This window comes from Falco biarmicus, chromosome 2 (genome assembly GCF_023638135.1).
Source record: "Falco biarmicus isolate bFalBia1 chromosome 2, bFalBia1.pri, whole genome shotgun sequence".
NCBI lineage: Eukaryota > Metazoa > Chordata > Aves > Falconiformes > Falconidae > Falco > Falco biarmicus.
The window spans coordinates 17,701,049-17,713,869 of NC_079289.1; the positions used below are offsets into that span (position 1 = coordinate 17,701,049).

At 40.0% G+C, this 12,821-nt stretch overlaps 1 protein-coding gene across 1 annotated transcript in view; it reads right to left on the minus strand.

The window, feature by feature from the left end:
• The window catches only part of GUCY1A2 (guanylate cyclase 1 soluble subunit alpha 2), a 178,081-nt gene that overhangs the window by 138,630 nt on the left and 26,630 nt on the right, over positions 1-12,821 (minus strand). The window contains exon 4 of the mRNA XM_056327914.1: positions 3,650-4,368. Within this exon, the coding sequence (XP_056183889.1) occupies positions 3,650-4,368 (719 nt within the window). The remainder of the gene's footprint in view (positions 1-3,649; positions 4,369-12,821) is intronic.

The window sequence follows — 12,821 nt, forward strand, 5'->3', positions numbered from 1 at the left end:
GTTCTCTTACAGCTTCATACGGGAGTTGTTCTCACACAGCTGGTGGCTATACCTGGTATCAGATGAGGAATGCACTGAATAATTCCACGTCTCCCTTTCACATAGCCTCCTTTCTGCACTGATCTAAGGCACTGTAGTATACACTCTTTCTCTTGCTTTCAGAACTGCTCAGCTCAAGTCTTTCTTCAGGTCTTTATCAATAAAATGCACAGTACAATTTAAATCTACAGATCTAGTCACAGTTGCAAAACAGCACAGAAAAGATTCAGGTTTTTCTCTTGCTCCTTGCTGCAAATACATGAGTGATACTCATACAGCCTCTACTGGATATGGTATCCTATTGTTGCAAAAGGACAAACACAATTACCAACGGAATGTTTGTTTCAAAAGACTATAATCTCGGACAACTCACCAGAATGTGATGACTCAGTCAGTTTTGCCCAAAATGCAGAATCTGTGGGTGGGGGGCGATTTGGTCCAAAACATCCGTATGATTTTTCTGTTCCTGATTTTTCTATTCCCATATTAATGACTGTCCCATGGCTCCCAGCCGCTCAACTACCATCCTGCAGTGGTGATGAGAGTGCTTGTGTATCTGTCTTCACATATCAGTCTTCCCTGGTTCAGCTGGGCTATACCACCAGTTTCTTTTTTTCTCTTTCCTCAAGTCTCTGTTCGGGCACCATTTGTGGCATATGAAGGCACTGGAGCCCAAGTGACATCCTTTATTACATACATAATTTGCTGATTATATACAATCGCTTATCCACCTAAGTTCTGCCCTAGAATACGCCTATGTGCAGCAAAGCACCTTTACAGCCAGTTCACACTCCACCAAGCTGTTTACTTCCTCCATGCTCATATAAGGAGGTCTCTTCTTCCCCTGTTCTTAAAATGTGGGAAGCTTTGGGCACACCCCTCACTGGGGGGCTTTGGGCACGTCCCTCATTACAGACAAGTGTGGCATAATAGCTCTGCAACCTGGCACCCAGACAACATAGCCTTTTCTCAGAAAGAGCCCTTACAGGGGAACATGTTGTTTCCAGTGGAAAAATGCAGCAGAAACATGTTTATTGGTGCTGAAGAGCAGTGACAAAGAGGGGCTGGAAACATGACTGTCATGTCAAAACTGCTGTCAAAAGTATTTTGAATAATCATAGAATCATAGAATGGTCTGGGTTGGAAAGGACCTTCAAGATTATCTAACTCCAACCCCTCTGCCATGTGCAGGGGCACCTCCCACCAGACCAGGTTGCTCACAGCCCCATCCAGCCTGGCCTTGAGCACTGCCAGGGATGGGGCAGCCACAGCTGCTCTGGGCAGCCTGTGCCGGTGCCTCACCGCCCTCACGGTAAAGAATTTCTGCCTTGTATCTAATCTAAATCTACCCTCTTTCAGTTTAAAGCCATTACCACTTGTACTGTCACTACATGCCCTTGTAAAAAGTCCCTCTCCAGCTTTCCTGTAGGTCCCTTTACGTACTGGAAGGCTGCTACAAGGTCTCCCCAGAGCCTTCTCTTCTCCAGGCTGAACCATCCCAACTCTCTCAGCCTGTCTTCTTAGGAGAGGTGCTCCAGCTCTCTGATCATCTTTGTGGCTTTTCTCTGTACTCACTCCCAACAGGTCTATGTCCTTCTTATGTTGGGTACCCCAAAGCTGGATGCAGTACTCCAGGTGGGGTCTCACAAAAGAGGAGCAGAGGGGAGACTATCACCTCCCTTGACCTGCTGGCCACACTTCTTTTGATGCAGCCCAGGATACATCTGGCTTTCTGGGTTGCAAGTGCACGCTGCCTGGTCATGTTGAGCTTCTCGTCAACGTTTGGCTGTAGGTCCACTGCAGACCATGCTTGGAACCAGCTCTCTAACTCCTTCTCAGCCTCCCTGATGCTATGCAGCCTTCTTGCTTCCTCCTGCAGCTCAGCTACCTGCTGCAGGAGCTCCTCCACCTGGGCACACCTTTTCCGGCAGGTCTGCTGCCTGCCCCGGCACCAAGAGAAAGGTCTGGGCACTTCCTGCAGCCCAAGGTCTGCACTGCAGCCTGTCGCTTCAGCAGCTCTGTCTGGGTGGAGGCACTGGCCACCACTGGGGTAGATGGTGCAGACTCCCCTGCCAGAGCTGCAGCCTTTGCTCTCAGATGAGTGCTCCCCATCCTGCCATGAGGGTCAGATAGGATGAGCACCCTTGACCCATGCAGATGGTCACAGAATGGTGCCCACTTGATGGGTTATGTGTACTTCAAGCCTCTCCACTCAGCCAGTGTAATGTCCCTCCTTTGAAGCAGCGCCCTCCTACACCAACTGCCATGCCAAATGCCACCCATGCCCTGGCTGCTGCCTCACACCTTGTTTGCCTGCTCAGCACTCCAGGTTGCCTTGCTCCTCCAGGCTGCCCGTTGTGGGACTGGGGGTGGCTGTGGCCACCTCCGGCCCCACCCCCACCTTGTGAGCTGCTTGTGTGAGCTGCCGGCTCCTGGCAGGTCTCTGCACTCTCCTGGGTTCTCCCCTGCTCAGGAAACCTCCCTGTACACCGCGATCCCCCACTCCGTAGCTGAACATGCCTGCACAGGAGCTGATCACCTTGATGAGTGGGAAAGAACCCGGAACAGCATATGCAGTTCCACAGGAGTCTTTCTGAAATGCTGGGTCAGTGTAGGAAGCAAAACAGAGGTGGAATTTCTCAAACTATATCCAGACCATCTAAACCATAAATGTGGCATCCAGAGGCAGAACGTAGGTGTCCGAGTATCCAGTGTGATGGAGACTGACTATTTTTGGGTGCTATCTCTTAAAAACCCTGAAATTCTGTAATTCCTTCACTTAGGGCAGCAGTATTTCCAAGGCACCCACACACAGGCTTTCAATGTAAGCATTAAGTAGAAGTACTTCGGTGCATAAAGCTGGAACCCAGATTCACACCAAAGAGTTTTCCCATAATTCAAGGATATGCAATGAGACAAACTCCATTCAGCCTTTGGAGAGGTCCACTCTAACTCACCTAACTCACCTGGGATGCACTGAACTTAACATAGGCCTCACTACTTAAGGTAGCTCTCTTCTAAAACGCTGAGGGAAGAGGCAGTGCAGGACAAGTGCCTGTTTAAATTACTAGGAAGCATTAAAACTGGCATAAGTAACATTTGGTACCACTTACAGCTCTGGTTCCCTTGAGTGCAGAGTGAGAGATAAGAACAAAAACAAAGGAAAGCAGCGTTTCAAAATAGGGAAGTAGGATATAATCAAGTGGTAGTGTGAACCCTGCAGTGAGAGTCTTTCAAAAAGCATATTCAAAGCTATTCTCCAGTAAATGGCTTAATTACTATTATTCGTATCATAATACAACTGGAGTAAAATTAAGGATTAGATATGGGCATTTTGTAAAATTCCTTAACCTTTTGATTTAAGCTATACTATTCAACTCCAAGTGCACAATTTTCTGAACGGCAATGTCACGATCTGCTACAGCATCACAGGCAAAGGTTATAAATAATTTCAGAAAATATTCACTTGGCTGGGAAATACCACTTAGCCCCTGTTCGCAAGGCGTAAGTGAGCTTTTCAGAGTACACAGGACTTGAGCTGCTTCTGAGTAAATAATCCTCTCCCATCGTACACATATACACACATCCCCTTCCAAATTAATGTTCTTACCTTATCTTTATTTTCAGAGCCAGAATCCTCAAGTTTGGTCCGAATTACAAAGGGAGTAGATAATCTCAGGAGAACTCGTTCAAATGTGGCACTGATCTTAGGAGAAACTATGTCGAAGCAGTCTTGGAATTTCAGAGTTTTATGAGTGTCACATCTGAGCTGCTTCCTAAGACCTTCTCCAAGCTGGAGAACTAGCATGTTTGGATCAAACATCAGGTGAAAGGGGAAAGCTCTGCAGAAGGTGCTGATGCTAATCCTCAGGTCTAAGGGGGACTGGGAAGTTCCTGGTGGAAGTGCTTTTGTGATATTTGCATTTTCATGTTCTTTGATAAGGAAAGTCAGACAGCTGCAGTTACTTGGGTTTGTCCCCTCTGAACACAACTTATCATTAGCGACCTGTTCTACTTCCACTTCCAAACGGTAGATCTTCTTTGCTGCTGCCTTTATCATTCCCATCATTGCAAATCCCACAATCTGATGTGGGTGAAAATAATGAAGCATGAGATTGCCTTCAGGGAGCTCTTTGCATAGGAAAGAAGGGGATTCCAGGGTGGCCTGTCTTCCAAATGAAGTTCTAATGTGCTCCAGCAAAGCATCAAAGCCATTGAAGAAGTCTTGAAGGGTCCCACCTACAGCTCGAAGAACTCTTTCATTCTCATCAAAGCAGATATTGAAGAATTCCTCACCAAACTTTTCTTGCATTTCCTCAAACTTCAAACCTATGGGACAATGAGACACTGATATCAACAACATAATATTGCTACTGTGTCACATTTTCCCTTTGTCCTCTAGTTGCCCACTATTTTTCCAAGTCAGTGAGAGTAGCTTTTTCACTGGATACCTGCCCATAGGATTTCTGCTTTCTTTGGTGGCTGGGCATAACCCTAGAATCTATTTCTGTGTGTCATTTTAAGTCCTCATGCCTTCAGCCTGCTGTCCCAGGTGGTTACTTGTGGGATTTACACTTGCTTGTCCTTTTCACTGCTGGAAGTCAAGATACATTATAATTTCCCTGACTTTTGCATGTCACATGCAGTCTGCTGTGTGAATGCACCCAGCCATGGGTGCACCCTTTTCATTGTGTTGACCTAGCCACCAAGAAGGCTCCTGCTTCTACAGCCCCTCAGTTCACTGCTTCTGTGAGGGATCCAGCTCTCCCCAGCTTGAAGAGTAAGCTATGGGACTCCAAGTCAGGCCTTTGGTCCACAATAAGCAATGTAAAGCCCTGCAGTCAGATGACACTTCAGTAGTTAGGGGATTGTGTTTTGGCGTTTTTTTCAGACAATATACTTTTCACATTATAACTATTGAGCACTTCCAGAAGATACAAAGGAGTAATTACTTCTTTTTTGTGGCCTGCAAAGGAAAGCAAAACCTTTCCATCTTAGGCTTCTACACCCACCCACTTTTAAAAAACAACCCTGTCTCTTAGAGCAATCTAAACTGGTAGTGGATGGGACAGCTCTGTGATATCTATCTCACACTGCCACTTCAGGTCTCCATCACAGAAGTTCAAAAGGTTTTGATTTACTAGAGGTGATAAGGCTGAAGGGATGAAAAAATATCAGTGATGGAAGCCCCTGGATGCAAATGTCTATCAAATTCTACTCCAGTTTGTTATTTACCATTTTAACGATAACTTAGAAAAAATAATTTTGAGATAGTTATTAAACATTTTCCTCTGTCTTATCTTAGGGAAGACATGCTTTGTTAAATTTCAGCTGTATATAATCACTATATCACATAGTAGGGTTACAAAATTGACCAGGTATGTTTGTATTGTTCTAAACTGTAATAGAAGGAAAAGTATATGCCAGCTGTATGTGAATTAAAAATATCCAGCAAGAGTTTTCAAAGGAAATTAATACAGGAATTAACAACATAGTTCCTTCAGTGTATTGAAATCAAATCAAATCACATTTCAGTTAACTACTCAAACACCTTAAAATTTATCTTGAATTCTAATAGAAATGAAATGAAGGGCAGTTATTTATTTTCCAAGAATACAACAGGCCTTTTATTTCAATGTGTGTTCAGCATGCTTTGTAACATTCATAAGATCCCAGTAGATTACTGAAATTCTCATTGTTTGTTTAGATTGCTTGTAGGCTTTTAAATGTGGAATAACAGTGTGGTTAGTGACTTTCAAGCCCATGAGGCGTAACAGGACAGAAGAAGTCATGCATCTGTTGTTTACAGACAACCTTTGATCATCTCAAGTCAACGCCTGAACTGCTTATGCCCACAGGCATAGTTAAAGGATCAGTATTCACAAGGGATCTGAGAGTTCCACAGCTTTGCAAATTATTTGCAACAATAGCTTTGTTTGGGCCTTTGATATAATTAATAGCAGATTAAAATGCATAAAATTACATATATAAACAGGACAACATGACAAAGCATATTTTATAAAAGAAGTAATAGTAATAATTTGGGAAAGTTCATTCAAATGCCATTACTCATAATCAAATTTGGTCACTAAACTAGGTTATTACAAAAATATTCCCAGGATCTTTTATGACCACAGATGGTCAGATCTGCAGCTAGCCAGAAGAAAGTACCTCTGGTACACAATGCCCCCTAATATCCTGACTCAGAGGACAGTGTGCCAGTTCCTGACTCATTACTACTTTGTCTGCATAACTTAGTATTGTAATAGCTTCTATAAAAATATTCACTATAAGCCAAAAAGAATTTAATTCTAACCCATACCAACAACGTTGTCATAATTACAGCCTTGGGGGCACCCAAGGCTGTAAAACTGCACAGGCCCTGAAAGTATGGGAACAGGACAGTATCACACACCCCTGGGCTATTTGTACAAATGACCAAATACTGTTACAGAAGTATGTAACATCCCACAAAACCACCCAAAGCAACAGCACGGGTGAGCTGTCTTTAATGTGTATCATAAAAGTACAGTAAACCAGTCAATTGCCCTGCTGCCACTAACTGAAAATAGGGTATGCAGAACTGATCACTCAGGTATTTTACTGCTACATATGTAAGCCTCGCCTCATTACCGTTAAGGGGAGTTGTATCTTAGTATTCAGCCTGAAGTTTTGTTAATTGTCTTAGATTTGTGTGGTCGTCCGCCCTGGAGGACTGGCTGTTCAATCTGCGCACAAAGTACTGACTCCAAGCAACATGAACTATCCTATGAAATCCAGGTGAATGACCTGACTCGAGGATGTGCCACTACTTTAAAAAAACATTTTTTAGCTTTGGATTGTTACACACAGTACCAGCAGAAAATTAGATTAGCTCAGAGTAGAAAATAGACATGCCCAAGCTCAACCAAACTGCTGGTCCACCTTAGTCGGGAATTTTCTCTCTAATAATAGACACTATGAGTTACTGAGAAAATTTAAGTCAAACAACCTTCTAAAACAAACAAGTGCAATGTACCTATCAAGGAAGTCTCCTCCTAAGACTCACCAATAAAAGGCCAATTTTTGCTTGAAGCATGATGGGTTTTCTTTAAATCAAAAATCTTTATTTCCATTCCTATTATACAAATCTACTTTTTTCTGTATTTCTACAATGCTTTTGGCTTCAATGATGTGCTTGTGTGAAGCTGCACAAAACACTTAGTCTGTATTTTTACTTATTCCTGCCTCTCCTAACAAATGATGAACAGAAACACACACTTACCTAACATTAACTCGGTACGTATTTCATCATAACCTTTTCATTTACTACCATATAAATGCTCCCAATTCTCCATACCCCCTTTTCCCTGTACTGATATCTGTTCAGCTTTCAAGAGACAATAGAAATGACCATCATCATCACAAAGAGAGAAAATGTCAGACTGCATCAGATTGCTATTCAGCTGCTCTGAAATCTTGTCTCAGCAGTGATTGCTATGAGATGCTATAGAAAAAACATGAAATCTGATGGAAAATCACGAGAAAACATGGCTTTGAGGAAGCTCCTCCCTAACTGCTACAGTAAATGTTTGGCTTATTCACTTACATGTAGAAAAACCATTTGTTGAAAAAATTCCCATTGTCTTTATAGTACATACTTTACCACATTTTTAGACTTCCACAGGCTAATTATTATCTTTAAAAATTGCATTTGGTATAATTTCCAGTTCCAACGTATTAAGTATTTCCTTTGTTTTTTCTTTTGAGAAAAGACAAATAAAATCTTCAAAATAATATTCTTTATAAACTTCAGGTTATACATCTGCATAAAACTTCAGGTTATACACCTGCATAAACAGTCTAATCTTTTCAAACTTGTCTCACATTAAATTCTTTCTCTGCATCTTCATTTTGTTTTCATTTTGATTTTGCAGTGGAATAATTTAAATTTAAGATGGCACTGAAAATATGAGCCAACTTCTGTTCATCAAAATCAATTATTTGCTATTCCTTTCTGAAAAGCTGGCATTTCCATTCCTTCCTTTTCACTATGGACCTCTAATCAACATTTTCATTCAGCTGCCCAGAAAAAAATGATTTGATATCTATATGTGTGCCCAGCACTTCCAAATGCAGAGGCCACTGAACTCCCATATGTGAACTCATGTGTGACCCCAACAACCATAGACAGGGCTTCCTCATGGGCACTAGCTTGAAATCAGAAAGTAGGAAGAAGTCTTCCTTAGTTTCACCAAGACACTTCGCTAAATGGTAGTGATACAAAATAAACCAAAATTCATCCCACATTCTCCCAAGTGAAGTCATTGTTATTTTGAGCTTCTGCTATTTACCAATCTTCTACTAATATACTGAATGAAATTCTAAAAATTCATCAGTCTTAATTTGCTTTCCTTTTAGAAAGTGGTCTACTGTGTTCCTACCACTTAATCCACTGCTTTGAGAGGGCAAATCACATGTCTTACTCTAACACATGGATTTTTTTTCTTAGTTTCTTTTTGATGTTTTTTCTTACAATGCCTTTTTTATTCTAGTCCATACTGGAGAGAAATTAAATATGCACATTTGTAGTGAAAACTTATTAAATTGATTAGTGCTTATGAAAAAGCCTTGGTCTTTAATTAGGGATCTCTTAACTTGGACAGTGAGTTCAGGGAGTTTGTCTTGAGCCCCCACTCCCCAAACAAGCAAGATATGAGCAGGAACATCCAGACAATAAATATTGTGTGCACTATGGTATGACAGTAACTCCACCACACTCAGGCATCTGGTCAACATCCCTGGCATGTGTGAACCTTACAAATCATGACATAGTGCATGCCTGCACTTAGCCTAAACTTAAAAGTTTGCATACACTACGTGTGTAAGCTGTTTTTGTTTGTCACCAAGTATATGGATGATGTTAAGGTGGTAATTGGTGATGTATCCTTTTCTTTGTAATGCTTTGCAGTAATGATTTCATGCTTTGCTTCTATTGCTCTTTTATCATATTGTGCATAATAACTAGTACTGTTTCCTTTTATCATATTGCATGCTATTTTCCTTTATAGTATAAAATAATAAACTGCATTTATTCTTATATTTTATTTTTAATCCATTTTTGCTTGGTATCCAATCAATCAGCAAAACAATATTGTAGGAGGAAATTGAAGCAAAGCAACCATAGCATGAAAATATTGCTGTGCACCTCCACTACAAAGCACTTTGGGATCTATGACAAAAATACTATATGAGGTCTATTATTATCCTTTGAAAATGTATCTCAAAGACATTTAGAGAAGAGATCCTATACTTGTGAGCCAGATCCAAAATTATCAAAGTCTTTAAGCATAGACTCAAAGTTCAAATTAAGTATTTCACTGAACTAGAGAAGAAACAGATGATGCCATCTTGTAATAATGTACTAGTAAAAAGTCTTCCTTCATTTTCTTTTCTGTAAACTATGAACCCACTACAAAATGTGAAATATTTAACAGTATTTCTAAGTATTTTGTACATTACTAAGTGAAAAAATGCGATCAGAATCTGTTCCCATAAAGAAAATCACAAATCATAGGCCCTTCAGAAACAAATAGAAAATTAATAATGTGATAAAAACACCAAAGTAATCCATTAACTTCTAGGGCATGCAGAAGCAGTTACAAGCCATTCAGTTCTTCCTTGAAGTAAATCTGGAGACAATGCTTGCAGAATGGCCAGCATCTGATTCCTTTGGCACAGGAACATAACCTTTTTTTTCTGGGACACCCATTAAGAATCTGTAATTATCAAACATTAAGGGCATAGGACAATTCAATATGCAATTCCAGAATTCATACTGTGCACAGAAGCAGAAATTGCCATCTTCAATTATAGCAAATATCTCTTAAATGGTTTTGGATTATCAGATTTTTGGCGTGAACAAGATGTTTTCCTTAAACAGTCTTTTGGACAGAAAACCAGGTGGTAGTTCAGAATTTGCAAGCATAATTTAAGATGGTAGTGGAAGCAATGTTTATCTTCTCAATAAAAAAGGGTTTGATGTGTACAGGCTAATGCCAAAGGTACATTAGCTGAATCATTTGGCTTGTAAGTGAGCCTAGTACCAGTATGTAATTACTGTATAAAGGACTTTGATCTTACTTCATTATGATAGTGAATTTATATCATCCCAGGAATCCAAACAGTATTTTTATATTACCCTTTTTAGTGTTTTTTTATATAAATACAAGAATATCATTTTATGCTTTTACATTGGGTTTTGACACTATTGTAAAATTTATACTACACTTCTCTTACAGTGACATACAGGGCCTGCATCTTTCAAGATTTCATAAAATAAAAATGAGAGTTATTGTTAAAAATAATTCCTCACACTCGTTCACCTGTAATACTTGTTTTATCCAATTTTACTGAGGTATTTTCTTGTTAAAGTGAGGGTGCCCTCTGACAAATAATGCTTCTAAATATCATTGTAATTACCTCCTCTTGGTGTGGACCTGATCACCTGTGCTTATCATATGTGTAAAAGATTCTGCTCCAAAGTGCTGACACAGTAAGCTTAGCTGAGATATTAAGAACAGGCAATGAATGTTCTTTTTCTTCCTTCCATATAGCACTTCCAGTAGAATTCAATTCTGCAGGCAAAGCCAAGCTGTCTGAACCAAGACCAACATAATTTTATGTCCCCATGACATCTTGGAAACCTCACTTCTTATATTTGCACAGGGTTTATTAAATGAAAACTGCAATAACTAGGTTGGTGATTCCTAAAAATAAGGCAGATCCAGCTTGTTTCATGTTAACTCTAGAGATCAAACAGCAATGAAAACAGTTCTTTTTCATTTGCTTTTGCATTAAAATAAGCATGTATGTCTTTGAATTGACAGAGGGAGCAGAACTTCACTTTTGGAAAGAATAAAATTGTAATGAAATCTAAAAACCTTTCCCATGAAATGCAAAACTCTCATAATTCCTTTCATACATAAAGGGCTCAATTCAGCTGACTAAATATAGAAACCTAATGCTACTGGAGTGTTCATAAGGCATTCAAAACATCTACAAAAGAACTAACAGATAGTTACATGTGCCAAAATATGGGACTTAAGGGAGACCCACACATTTCTGACAGTTTGACAGAGGCCACACAAGATACCCCACAGCATCTAAAATAAAGACAAACACCTACATTTAGTCAATGAATCATGGCCAGAATGTCTTCTGCTTTATAAATAGACTGCTACAAGATGTTATTGTACATCATAATTTCAAACTGCTCACTATCTACTGGTAGTTCATCTGCTTTCTAACAATAAATAGCTCTGATTTGAGAAGAGTGGGACATCTAAGGCCATTTGGTATAAACATTTGTCTTTTCCTAATTTAGATGTCTTCATCTCTCTTTTGAAATCACATGATTTATGTGATTTTTGTTTGGATAACTTTTGTATTGCCAGTGTGCTGTAACATCTGCTAAATAATAGGAGTCCTGTGTGTATAGCTTAGACCCCCCCCCAGGACAGAGTTCCAATTATTATTAAAATCCATTAGTATCACCAGTCCTCTGGGCCACGTAACATTTCCTTTTACACCATTTGTAAACCAACAACTTTAATTATAAATCAGGCTGTGTATCCTAAATTAGTTGCAACCTAATGACTGTCTGCAGTTCTCAGCTCAAAGGAAAAGGAAAGTGGCAGTAATTGATGTACTTTCAATATATAAGCATTTACAGTTCTCAAACACCTGCCAAGCAGTCAGTGTGCCAAATCATTGTCCATTTTTTTCCCAATTACAACACCTGGTCTAATCTCAAGTAGACTAAGATCTGTCCTGGCATCTCCTTTCAACTTATTTCCTGCCTTCTTCAAATACAGTATTTCTCAGCAGTGGTCTGCTGTTATTATTTAATAGTTACCAGAATTATCCCAAATTTATTCCTCTTTAACTACAGAATATGGGTAAGAGCTGAGATTGTCTTCAGTTTCATAAAGGAAACACAGATCTTCAACTTTGATAAAAGTACAGAGAACAAAATACTTTTATAGAATTATGCCCTTTGCACTACATGAGGGAACAGCCCTGCGTGATATATTTAGGCATGAAGTGATTTGCTCTATATAAAGCAGCCTACAGCACACAGCTTTTCTGGTGGTGGCAAGCAAATGTCACCAAGAGCTAGAGCTCTATGAACCCTTGTACGAACAATGGATTCCACCTCCTCCTCAGTGTCTTGGGGATGCTGAATCCAGAAACATGATTTATCTCTCTGACAGGACAGGGCTGTGGGCCAGGATTCCACATAACTTATCCCCGGGGGATTCGGCAATCCTCACCACCTAACGGAAGATGCCCAGAAAGATACTCATTTAGAAATAACGTAGTCCTCACACCACTCTCAGAAGCAACACCAAGAGGACAAGCATTATTATCAACCTGCAAGTTAAGAATGCCTAACAAGAAAAATTGTTGCAATACATTTGAGTCCACATGGGGTGCTGACTTAGCAGCCACTGACGTCTGCTGTGCATTTCTAAGGAAAATAAGATAATTGTAGTAAGATTTTAGGAGCCAAATTTTTCTAACAGATGAAAAAGAATTCTGTTGTATAAATTGATTTCTTGAATAAAATAATGGAAAATATTTTTTCTGTATCTTAAGCAACGGGAATTCAGATAGGTGCAATTATTTCTCCAGGCCCCCTTCTTGAAACATCTACCTGATATAAGTGCATTTGTAACTTCAGGCTGTGCAACCAAGATGTTGCAAGTATTATTTATGCAGTATATATAGCATGGTGCTGC